Source organism: Falco rusticolus, chromosome 5 (assembly GCF_015220075.1).
Source record: "Falco rusticolus isolate bFalRus1 chromosome 5, bFalRus1.pri, whole genome shotgun sequence".
Classification (NCBI taxonomy): Eukaryota; Metazoa; Chordata; class Aves; order Falconiformes; family Falconidae; genus Falco; species Falco rusticolus.
In genome coordinates, this window is record NC_051191.1 from 53430171 (window position 1) to 53443583 (window position 13413).

At 36.2% G+C, this 13413-nt stretch overlaps 1 protein-coding gene across 1 annotated transcript in view; it reads right to left on the reverse strand.

Annotated features, from left to right (window-relative positions):
• PTPRQ (protein tyrosine phosphatase receptor type Q) overlaps nucleotides 1-13413 on the reverse strand; it is a 141864-nt gene that overhangs the window by 84192 nt on the left and 44259 nt on the right. Inside the window, exons 24-31 of the mRNA XM_037390645.1 lie at nucleotides 12795-12923; nucleotides 11921-12067; nucleotides 10095-10267; nucleotides 7458-7668; nucleotides 5585-5737; nucleotides 5292-5471; nucleotides 4392-4499; nucleotides 1618-1899 (exon numbers count right to left, since the gene is read on the reverse strand). Coding sequence (XP_037246542.1) covers nucleotides 1618-1899; nucleotides 4392-4499; nucleotides 5292-5471; nucleotides 5585-5737; nucleotides 7458-7668; nucleotides 10095-10267; nucleotides 11921-12067; nucleotides 12795-12923 — 1383 coding nt within the window. The remainder of the gene's footprint in view (nucleotides 1-1617; nucleotides 1900-4391; nucleotides 4500-5291; nucleotides 5472-5584; nucleotides 5738-7457; nucleotides 7669-10094; nucleotides 10268-11920; nucleotides 12068-12794; nucleotides 12924-13413) is intronic.

Here is a 13413-nt window from a genome sequence, read left to right on the forward strand (position 1 = left end):
GCCCATGGTTCTGCCTAATTTCATGGTAGAATAGTAACAGAGAACTCCCAAGAGATCTTCAAATACACCAGCCCATTAATAGGTTGTGTTTCGCTCAAAATGCTCTATTCTCCAGATCCTCCCTTGGTTTTATTCTTCTCAACTCAGAAGATATTTTTGCAGCTTCTCATCTCCATCACAGGCAGCTGGAATTCAAATTTTTGTTCTGAGCATCAGGGCAGTTAGGCACTGAAAAGGAACTAACTGCCTTAAAATATAATTTGGATGAAAGATGTATGTCTAAGTTTAAGAGAGCGATAAAAAAGGTTATGTCTAAGGATGTTGTATCAGTTGGACAGGTGCTTACATACCTATGGTATCTGACCCCCCAAAAATCCTTACAAATAGCACAATGTCTTGGCAGAGCTAGCTTAGTGCTTGTATTATGACTACTGTTTCATACAATCTAAAAACCAGGTGTTTGGTTCCCCGCTCCTTAAGAGCTTGACTTGTTAGGTAGGCCTAGACCACAACTGCTTCACACAGGAAAAAAAATCAAAGTTCATTTCAGAAACAAGAGGGAGCTCAGAGTGATTCCACTGTGTATTATCGATCAAGGTGCCAGAGCACCTCCCTGCCCCTTCTGAGAGACATCCGTATGTGCATGTCTTTCCTTACTAAGAAAAATGTGACAAACAGAGCAATCTGAGTTCCAGGGCTAGCTCTAGGTATAGATAAAGTAGGCTGTTGTCTGAGGTAGCAAATTGGTGAAGATGGCAAAAGGCCCCTCCCAAAAGAATGATCATCATACCAGTGCTACCTGGATATCTCTGAGCCTTAAAGAAAACTAACCTTCATGCTTGCCTCCCTAGCCACCTTTAATTCCTGGGTCTACAGCTTAACTCAACATCTACTCCTCCATTTAAACCCTTATATTCAGTTTTTTCTCCAACACCTCTCCTGTTTAGCTCCACTGAAAATTTAATGACCTTTTGTTGATATTATACATTCCTTTCCCTACCTTGTCCTACCTTACAGCTGCTTACTTATTTCAAGTGTCTTCTGTACCTTGTTATAACGCTTTAATGTTCATCCTGCCCAATCCTCATTTCTAAATGTACTTTTCTTTTTTGGAAAAACTTTATCTACTGTAAACCTCTGCTATTTTGTTTTATGTGTACCTTCTCCAAAATACTTCTAGTAACATAAACAACTTTGCCTGCTATGAAATAGCAATTATCTGTGAATCCTGATTTTTTTTAACCATTAGGGTTGAATTCTTACAAAATTTCAGTTCATAACTTGAATTCCATATTGCCCTCACTTTCTGAAACCCCTCCTTTCCTAGAAAAAATTCTTTGTCCTGCAAGACACAAGGAATCTTCAAGGACAAACAGTAAAATAGATAATGTCCATCAGGCATAAAACTTCCCACGGTTTTCTTTACTTCTTAATTTTCCTTACTATTTCCTTACTTTTGCTTTGTATAGAGAAGAGATAACAGGGTTCAAATTTTTCTGCTTTGCAAAGAAAATACATACTTTCAAAATAACTAAACTGCTCTCCTGGGCATCAAAGGTCACCATAAAGCAGTTGATTGTGGAAAAACTACATTTAAAAAAAACCCAACACACTCACCAGTTTCAGAAGTTCTCACCAGAAGTGGTAAAGATGACTGATTCCCATGGCCATGTCTGGTGAATGCCCTTATAGAGATGTTGTAAAGAGTATATGGCTTCATTTCACTTAGTGTTATACATGTAGATGAGGCATTTTTAATAAATAAATTATTGGAATCACTGTAAAAAACTTGGTAGTGAGTTATGACACCATTAGGCTTCTCAGGCGGTAACCATCTCAGATTTATTTCCATTGCAGTTACATTTATTAACTCTACATTTTGGGGTGGGGAGTCTGGTTCTGCAATACAGAAATCAAAGAGAAAAAAAACAAAACACAACCAATTCTGAGACTTTCAATTCATCGAATATAGGACTGATCTCATAAACCTATTGGATCCTAACATTTAGATTAGCTAACTGTACCTAAAGAGCCACACTTGCTCACTCACCCACTCTCCTTCTCAAAGCCTTACCACGTTCTATCTGTTAATTTTGGTATGTCTTCTTCTCCAGTCACAAAATCAGGAATCTTTTTGCATCCCAGATACTAGCTTTTCTGGAACTTCTTTTCTCACCAACTTATAAATCTATCCAAAACTGCATTTATTAAGAAAAAAAAAAAATCTCATCTACTGCTTTCACACAGACTGATCCTTCAACTCCTCTCACTGCCTTGCTCAAATTCAGGTTCTTTAAATTTAGCTTTATGTTTTCTTCTTAAATAACCAGCCATCTTATTTCACTCAACCAACCACTGAGTTAAGAAAGGGTCTGTGTGTACTGTAACTAAACTCCCTTTATTTTACTGATACAGCTCCTAATTGATGGCCATGAAGACCCCAGTGTAAATATTGTTGCACTGGTGTGAAGGTCATGCGCAAAAACAAGTCCAGCTCCAGGGTAGTGTGTTGGCTAAATCTACTGGCAACGTATGAGTTCATGTGACTCCAGTGAGCTAATAATGCATGGAAGTGTTGAAGGAGTGAGTGGGCTGCACATATTAATAAAATCAGCTCTGAATGTCAACCTTGATTCCTTTGAAGGCTTCATCACTTCAGCCCTGAAATAACCAGTCTATAAAGTTGTTTTTTTTAATGTACTAAGAACCCAGGATTATGCAATTCAGTTTGCATACAAATACCTATATCCAGGTATTTCAGAATTTCTCAGGAATGTTTTTTGTCCTGAAGGTCTCACAAACCACTTTTATTCCTGATTTCTGAGCCCATGAATGAAAAGTGTTAACTGTAACAGATCACTACTCTCTGAATGACAAGGCTGCCCACATGGATACTTCTCATGTGAAGAAGCTTAATTTTCAATTGAAATGCATTTTGCAGTTTATCTGGCACGGTAAAATATTTAAATGCAACAGCCTAATATATTCCATCCTAAAATACATTACCTAAGACAGATGTAGGGAATCTTTTATTTGGAGGTATATCTCTTTTCAAGAGTCAGACAAATTGTCACTCCTAGGTTGGCTAAAGTTAGGCAACATATTAACCTGAATTACCTCAGGAAAACTAAAGAACAAGAAGACGACAAGAGTAATCACATACAACCTTATAAAAAGGCAAGAATTATTGGTGGTTTTCTCAAGGCTTGCATTCATCTCTTACCAACAGATGAACTGTTGGCGTGAAACTCCACTCTGAACAAATTCCTGTAATACTCAAAGGCAAGGAATTACAAACTTTCAGATAAAAAGATATTTGGATAGGTAATTTTCTGTTCTTGTGATATGCCTTTCTTCTGCAAAAAACTGAACATAGAGGCATGCAACCTTTAAAAAAAGTTTACAAGCACTTTAAGTTTCACTGTTTAATTTGATATTTTGATTGGTTATTCAAATAATTTATTTCATAAATCCCCATGATTTTTAATCCTGTAATCCTTTGCTTTCTTTTATTATCACTTAATTATTTTTTCCTTGTATTGTAGCATATTTGGCAATGAGAGAGATAAATGGATAATTACCTTCTTTATTACTTTGGGAAAAACTGGAAGCAACTTTGCTGAAACTACTGAAAATATAAACTACAAATGAGAAAAGACTGAGGCTTAATACTTATGACTGCTCTGTAAATCAAATTTCCATGTTCTCTTTGCAGATGCGAATAGCAACTGAGCTACTGACTCTGCACCTTCATGGGTAGAGACTGCCTTGCAAACAAGCAAGGAAGATCCAGAAATCTTCACATAGTATTATACCCTACATTAAAACAATCTATCAGTCTTAAAATTAATAAAGCCCTGAACCTGTACAAAACCAACTGCATATAATGTCATTCAGTATTAAAAAAATCTCACTTTATCAGCAGATGTGCTTATAGACAGCAATATGCCCTCTGAATTGTTGAAAGCCACCATTTCCCGATGCTTCAAAATCCATCTGATTTCTATATGATAACGTTAAAAAACAAAAAAAAACCCCTAAGCTGGGGTCCCACGCATAACTGATTATGGCTTAGATGGGGTCTAGGGACACGTTGTTTTCAGTGAAGAAACCTCAGCTCTGCAGCTTTCTTCAGATATGTCTATCAAAGTTGAAATTAGTTGATCGCTGGTCATGCTGCAGCTTTCATCATTACTTCTAGCACTTATTTAAAAATAGACTGAATGAAGTCACTTACTGATAGAAGACTAATATTTCAACAAACACTGTTTTTATTTGTACGTTTTCTTCCCCTCCTTATGTAGGTGCCCCGACTTTTGAAGAAGTGCAAGCTACAGCACAGTAAAGCACAAATACAGAAATCAAATTATCATTACAAACAATTTATTTACCATCTTCAGGGGTTCTCACAAAAACATCATTCTCTTCAGACAAAGCACTTTCTCCAATTGTGGTAGATGCTGCAACTCTCATTTTATAATTTGTGTACTTTTTTAAACCTGAAAATATTAAGCAAAAAAAATCTTGACTGTTGACTTCTTAAATATATTTTTTTTTCCTCTCAGGCACTTATAAAACTATAAAAATGGTTGCTGTTCTAAGAGGTTTTGATACACATTTGTCACCTGAAAGACAGAATATGTATAATACCATTTATTTGGGAAGAGCCAAATAAGCATTCATCAAATCAATAGATTTTGAAAAAAGTCAACCAGCTTCAACCCTGTAAATAATTTTCAGAATTCATTTGTCAAAAAAAAAAGCATGTGTACATCCAAATATGTGGTTTTCTTCTATATTATTACTCTGATTAGCATAAATAAATGCCTAAAACCTTATGGGGAATGCATTTTCTTCATTTACTATCAAAATTATCACCTTAAAAGAAGAAAAATATTATTTATGTCACACAAATACTGTGAACAAAATTTAAGTCTGAAAAAGAATTGACAATTTAGGCATATTTTCCTACATGGAAAGAAGCAGCTGAGGAAAAAATTGCAAGGAGAAATCTATTTCACAAAGTATTACTTGGCACGTTTCACAAATTACTGCTTATCTTACCTAGTCCTCTCCACCCACCTCACATTCCCTATATACCTCTACACAGCAGACAAGTCTTCCAGTAGTTTACCAACCTTGATTTTACAAGTAGTTGTGGTGTGTGTGTGTGGATGTGTGTGGATGGGGGAGATTTGGTTCACCTACCTTTGAAATGTTTACATTACAAAAAGCTGGAAAAAATAATCTTGTATAATGTATTTGCATTTTTTAATCAAATGACACTGTACCTGTCATAAGTAAGCTGCTATTTGAAGTTGTTATGTGGAATGCTCTTTTTGTGTCCAGTTCCATCGCATAAACAGTATAATGAATGATTTTCCCATTGGGATTTGCTGGAGGATCCCAATACAGCAAAACAGAGGAGGAACTAATATTCTTGTAGGATATATTTTGCACTGAGCTTGGAACTTAAAAACAGACAAACATAACATTAAGTAAATAAATTATTTTTTAAAAATCAAAGTGTTCAGTGAAAGAAGTCATGTATGTTAACTTTAATAATATCAGAGTTACATTTTACCTTGTTCAAGTGTCTTGACCGTAAGAACTGATGGTGGTCCTTCTCCAACAACAGTGAAAGCAGACACACTGATTGTGTAGTCTGTGAAAGGTGTGAGGCCCTTTATAACATATGCCAGTTCTTCAGCCAAAATGTTAATGGCATACCGATTATCTGTGATTAAATGGAGAGACATAGTTACTTATTTGTAAACTCTTTTTTTTTTCTTTTGCATTCTAAACTCACTTTGACATGGTGACCTGGAACTATTTTATTGCAAAAAGATTAACTTTCATAGCAAGAACAAAAATATAAAGAAAATTCTCATTCTACCTCTTAATTCAATCAAGGAGAGGCTATTGTAAGTCCATTTTCATGTGTACAACAGCTAGATTGGCCTAGGTGGAAGAATGAATGGGCAAGAACTGAAACCATGAGATTTATACTGACAGCTATCTAAAAAAAAATTGAGAGAAATCGCTTAGGAACTAGGAAAAGGCATATTTGTACGTGGCTTAGTCTCTCCAGAGACTTCATAACCATGGCTCCTAAGTTGATGGAGCTTTTAGTTTTGGTTTTTTGTTTTTTGTTTTTTTTTTTTTAATTGAGAAACACAGATTCCCTCTTCCTTGCCCTCCCAATGATGCTATAACTATACTTGAAATTAGTCCCCTCACAGATCCCTTCACACTGGTATTTTTAGCAGAAGAGCTGTCGTCAGCAGAGTTAAGAAGTCACACATGCTCACAAAGAGTTTTTGGTGCATCTGCAATAAAGTTCAAAGTCAACTGCTATCCAAGACTGTGCCATTCAAAATCACCTGTTATAAAGCAGCCATTATGCCACTGCAACATGAAGTAGTGTTGGTGCTTCATATATTTAATTATCAGGCTCAGATTTTCATAAGAGAAACATTAAAATAAAGGCATCTAAAAATCAGCAGACCCTGTGAAAAATTTGGCTGTCAACAGCTTTAACTACCACAATAACTATTATAAGGTAATACTCATATGCTAGACTACAACAGATGCTGTTTGAAATCAATTTTTCAGCAACACAGACAACTTTTATCAAGTCGGTATCTCAAGCTGAATTAGGTCGTAAAAAGAAGATTCACATTTAAAGCACTCTATGTCTTCTCTGTAAGACAAAGAAGATTCTTCAGGATTAATACAAATTAAAAGAAAATAAAAAAGATCATTGTGGTCTAATGGATTGAATTCTGGTTTTAGACAATTGTGTATATGGAGGAATTCAGTGGCTTTAATAAAAAAATAAAACCTCAACTTTCTCCCCACTGTTCAAAACTCACTATAAAAATTCAGAGTGGTATTAAGTCCCTGCCTGTCAACTGAGACCTGCTTAATGATTTATAAATATCCATACTTGGTAAAGAAACACTGGTTCATTGATAATACAGAACAAGTGTACACACTAATGACATCACCATGTCATGGGGTCATCTCCACCTGTTTGTCACCCATATAGCAAAGTTGTAACTTTTTGACCTATTTACCTTCACTGACATCTGAAAACCTATTAGTCAAAAGGCTCAGAGAAATCAAGGTCTCTGAAGGGCTTGGAGATATGTTAATCCCTGACAATCACACCTGCTTTGGCAACTGTAATAACTGATTGTCTATGCAGCTTGGCTGATGGCTTTCGGGTGCTCCTTTCACTAGGAAGAAGGTCAGCTGGGTGACAAGGGGCTAGTTCCTGCCTGTGTGGCATTCCCATTTGCTTCAGAAGGTTATTTGGTAGTAAAAAAATCTGACTCCAGCAAATGACCCATTCATAATTTGCTTGAACCATGTGCTAAAGATCATATCTGGGACAGCAATGGGGGTCCTTGAGAACAAAAAAGCAGGTATAAAAATATCTTAAAATATCTTACCCAAAGCTGAATGTAATTCTGCATCTCCATTTATAGTAGGCAAATTATCACCAGATATACTTGTAAATACTACTGGGGAAGCTGTCTGAATGCTGGAAAACATTTCAGCTGAGCCCTCATATAATTCATTGGCTGTTTCCATTGAATTCCAAGTGGGAGAAAGTTTGATGTTTTCATTTATCATGTATGGTTCCAAAGAATCAATCAAATACTAAAAATTAGAAATATAAAAATAAATCAAAAAACTTTATCATCAATAAATTATTAAATTAGATTAATATATAATATATAAATAGTGTTTGTATATTTGTGCATATATATACATGCTATATATAAATGTTGGCATACAAACTTTATCTTTCATTACAACAATAATTAACTTTACAAAATACAATATTTCTCATTAAAAAGCTCAGTTGCCAGTAGCCTATAACCTTCTACTCATTTTTATTGATTAAATGAACACCACATTCTTCTTTTTTTTTTTAATTTCTTAAAATACATTTTTTATAGTAAGGTGGCAATTTTAGTGCAAGGCCTTTAACTTTAATCCTATATCCTTGGAGTTATATTGAATGGACAGGTCTGAGGTTGGGAGATTCCAGTTGTACTAAGCATGTTCTGAAACAGGGTTCCAGGCACTGAAAACAAGATGGCTTCAGACAACCCTACCAGACCCTGAAGAAAAGGAATCATAGGTTGACTAGATCACTGAGTAAGATTAAGGGGACAGGGAGAAAACCAGAAGCTAAAGAAATAAAGGGGAGAGGGAAAATATGAGAGTATACATATGAAAAGGGAGAGTGAAAGGGAGGTAAGTGATACAAAGGACCATATGATGGAAGGGGCAAAAGACAAATGTTGGAAAGGGATATAGCAGTAGATATCAGGGGAGCAAGAACCACAAAGAGAGGAAAACAAAAGCAGAAGGGAAGAGAGAGACCTAGAGTATAGGTACAAAATGGTGTGTAAGCACTAGATCATTATGCCCCTTCAGAATCTGGGACCGAATCCAGGACTCCAGTGTCTCTAAATTGTTCTGCTGTCATCTGTGAACACTCCCTGCTCACACATATGCCCCACTTCACTGCCAGAACGAGATGCTTTTACAGTGATGTAAATAATACACATGAGCTCTCTCCCTGCAGACTCTGGGTGGAGAGAGGGCAACGCAGCTTTTTTACTGCTTTAGCTAGGGGGGGGATTAATCACAGGCAGAGATACAGTATCAATCTTATCTAAGTACCAACAGGTAAGAGCCATATGCGCCTCATCTTCACGAACATTTTATAGGATACTAGTAACCAACATGGAAATACTTTTTGCTTCTGAGGCTTTTCCACATATAAGACAATGGCTTTTCATTGCTACTAGTTATTGGGTATCACTAGCACTGTGGATCTGACAGTTCAAATCCTGTAGATGCTCTAACTGTGGGTCAATGGGGCTCTAAACAAAGTAACGTTTATTATGATTTGTTTTGGCTTTTAATTAGAAAATTACATTCAATAAACTATAATAAAACAGTAATGATGCTACACTAAGAACTCCAAAATTAGGAAATCCCATCATTAAAACATATCTGTGCAGACTTTCATTTTTTCTGTGTCTGTACTATGATACAATCTTTAATTATAGAGTTATATACTTTCATTTTCCAGGGACGCCTGCTGGCTTAATGAACGGATCCTTATCCTCATTTTTTTGTTCCCTTACTCCTTATTTAATGTTTGGCTCCAGGGCTCTATTTAATGTATACCATTCAACTTGAAAGTGAACTCCTTCACTGAGCTCTACATCAAAAACTTAGATCCTGTGTCAGATCCAGAGAAAGACAACTTTGTCTAAAAAAAAAAAAAGGAATTATGCAAACTTTGGGCACATATGTTCAAAATTCAGATCAAAAAGTCCTACCTCATAAAGCACTCAATCCCAAGATAAAAGTTTGCTAGCGGTCTACAGTTCTTTGCTGCATGCTCAGAGCTGTCTCATCCAAGCATGTATACATGCCCCATCAGCACCCAAAAATCCAGAAGCTAGAATGACTGACAGCATAAGTCCCCTGAAAAATTTGATCTGGTAGATGTGCGCAGATATCCTTAGTATAGTCACAGCATGAAGTTCAGCATGTAGTATCAGACATGTAAATCCAAGGATACAAATGGGGGCAGAAGGTCCAGGGCTGTTTGCCTTGCAAGCAGAGCACTTAACCAGCCTTGAGAGACTTTTGTTGAATTCACTTCTCCATAGGATTCATACCCACATCTTTTAGGAGTTTGCCTGAGTGGCTATGTACGAAGCTAGGCACTTAAACATGTATTCTTACTGTTAGGTCACTTTATGCCACAAAGAACTCAAGGTCTAGAAAGGATAAGACTGTGGGCTGTGGTTTTGGGCCTTCAGTAGCTAAAACAGTCTGGATTATCCTGCCAGAATTATTTATTGTTTTCATGTTGTGGAAACTGCATTATTAGAATCTCTTTAAAACCCAGCCAAAGAAGGTGTGGTGAGGAAGATGGCTTTTAAAAGCATTGACAACTCATTTGTGGTGGTTAATTCCACATTCCGTATCTACCAGATAAAGCAGAGAAGTAAATTTAATCTAGCAAAGAAATGCATCTAAGGAAACCTAAATACCTTATTTTTTCCTTCAAGAATAGTGTTTTCCAGAGTCACCTCTGTTTCCTGCACATGTACTTTAACCCTGTACTGAGTAATGATTCCATTTGGTTGTTGTGGCTTCCTCCAAATGATTTTTATATATGTGGCTTCCACTTCTGCTAGATGTAAATCTGAAACAGCACCTGGAACTAAATATTCAAGAATAAACTTGATTTAATTAAACATCTGTGATTATTACAAGCTTTTTCAGCACTGCATGCAAAGAACAATAGGCGTTTAATTAAATTTCCCATCCTTATCTTTTGAGTTGCTCCTGTGAAGGTAGACAGTTACTTCACATGTTTTCTTAGCAAACAAGCTACAGTTCTAAAAATATGCACACTGTTTTTTGACATATAGGACATATGTTTGAATATGGTCAGATTCCAAGATATGTAAAACAGGATAGCTCCACTGAGGTCAGTGCATTGGAAGCAAGCAGACCCTTGCCTCTTATATGGAATCCAAAGTATATTGAAAATGAAAACTTAATTCTAAATTCATCAAAACCATAGCAGAATTAAGTAAAAAGCTGGAAAAAATATCAAATGTGATACATCTTGTTAATTTTCCTTTTATAACAGGTTTTGGTTCAATTTCTTTAGCTATTCAGTAATAATACTACTGTATTTTAGGTAGGACTACCAGGTATCAGATACATTTACATTTGATAGAATGACATTCAGATTTGATATGAAAAATAGATTTTCTTCAATATAACTCAGAAAAAGACAAACTTAAAAATACTTGCATAATGAAGATTTGTAGATTTGGCATTAAAATGAGACATTCTATGTCACTCTAAAAAAAAACAACCCAAAGCCACCAAAAATCCCCTTTGACTTCTGACAGCAAGTTTAGACAGGTTAGCATGACTGTACGGATGCAGGTCATCTCTGGGAATTGTCTCTCAGAGCTGAAAAAAGCAGATACACCAGGAAAGAATACAATAAATAAGGATAGGTGTTCCTCCTGTTGTTACACCTTGACAGCAACTGTTGCAGCGATCACTGATTGAGCTGTTTTCTAAATTTGTGCTGTGTGATGTAAACATAACACAGAAATAACCATCTTGAAACTGCCTACCTATTACAGACTGATTCTCACTTTTTTCTGGTTGCATCCTCACATGCAGACCAACAATTCTGAACAATCTCACACACGTGTAAGAGGTAAGAGAAACCTGCATTTCTATAAAGCAAAAGACTCTATCACCTGGTGAGTGACGACTACTGGGAGTCAGAGCTCCCTAAGGACAGATAGCTCAGGGGCAAAACCAACCACTTTTCTGCCCCAGGACAAGATCCCGATGTTGAATCTGTCTCAGAGCTATGGTCCCTGGTAAAGGCGGCTCCATTAGAGACTGGTATGGGAACTTGGATTTGGTGAGAATTAGTCAAACGAGGTTTAACAGGAAACATCGGGGCTGAACAAGCCAGCCGTGGGGACGCTTGCATTGTTCTTTCTTTTCCACTTGCTGCCACCTAACGGGTAAAGATGGGACCTACAACTTAATTACCGTATCTAAAAAAACCCGACTTAATTCAGACAGAAACTGTTTCTTTCACAATCTCTGAAGGTTTCTGATAGCAAGTAAATTTAGTGGTAGTCTATGAACTTGACAAAAATGGAGAAATAAACCGACATAATTTTTCACCTAATGTCTTTCAGGTTTTTATCGCTCTCTTGTAACACTTACAACACACCTATTCCTTTGCAAAGTACCTAGAAGGCTCTGAAGGGAAAACTGAAACCAGTTACCATGTATAGCTCATTTACTTCACTTCTCTATGCTTACTTACCATCTGCAGGAGTGAAAACTGTAAGGTTAGTCTTTGGCCCCACCCCAGCACTTGTCTCAGCACTGATGTACACTTTGTATGTTGTAAAAGGCACAAGGTTACTAAATACAAACTTATGATCTTTTGTGCTGTTAGCCAGAATATGACCTAGAATAAAAAAAAAATAAGAGATTCTAGCTCAAAAATATAAACTGTCCACATCTACTTTCCAGGATGAGGAATGAGGAAAAGCCAAATTTGTTTGTGAAAAAGATAATTTGGCATCAACCTAATTGGAAATAATACTGACTGTCTGGGGAAAACAAACAAGCAAGCAAGCCACCGCAAGAAGGTAGGGGTTTTAACAGGAAGTTGTTTTTTTGTTTAGAGGTTAATTTCTATTTGCTTTTCCTGTGTAGTCCCACAAAAACTGTATACAGCTCATTAACTCGCTTAACTGCAGGCAGTTATAGAATTTCTTTATATATACAGTATGAGTTTAGGAAATTAGAACACCATCAAAACAGACTCACGCAGTTGACTCTATACTACACAGGAATGAAAATCCTCCAGAAATCTTTAATAGAAAGAAAAAAGAGTAAAGGTAAGATACAAAATTATATGGATATATAAGCACCCTAATTCAGCTGCGAGATTAGTCTGCCATCTCTCTGAAAGAGGGAGGAAAGTTGGTTTCCTCCACTCTTAAGGATATCTAGTTTGAATTTGAGTACTCTTTCTCATGATGGACAGACTTCTCCCTTAAAAGTAATCTAAAAAGTAAAAAGGATACATAAGACTGCTTCAAATTCATTCTTGATTGGCAGGGACCCTAAGAAAGCAAGTGTAAGGAAATAATCATAAAAAAGAAATAAAAGCACAAATTCTGACTTACCAGATGGTCCATAGAGCTCAACTCCGTAACTAAACCTTCCTGTTACTATGGTCGGTGGGTCCCACATCACTGAGAAAGACTTTGCTGTAACGTTGCTTTTGGCAAAGTTTTGTGGTGAATCTTCTGGAACTTAAACATAAAATGGTTCATATTAGGATTTCCAAGAACCACATATTAGCCAATACATTTTAAATATAAACATTAAATATTCTGAAGGGAAGCTACATTAAAAGCACATCTCATTAAAATTACTTATTTTTATTTAATTTCTTTTTTAAGGTAATGCTTGCAAAAGGTACCAAAAGAGCTGGCAATATGCAAGTAATCCTTAAAGGACAAAGGTGCCAATGATTCTACCAAGTTTAGCACGGACTTCATCATGATATCGATTACATAGGGAAGATGCTCAAATATGATTGTGAGGCTCAGCAATATGGAGCTCACATTGGGTATGTTTTTCTTCCTTGAAGAGGTTCTATTTTCATATAGACAATATTTCATGCTGAAGATTTCTGACAGCACTAATGATATACATTACTATACAAAAGGTAAATCTGGAACCAATTAAGCCTGAAAAAATATTGCATATTTGAGTAATTTCCTATTTTCATGAAATTAT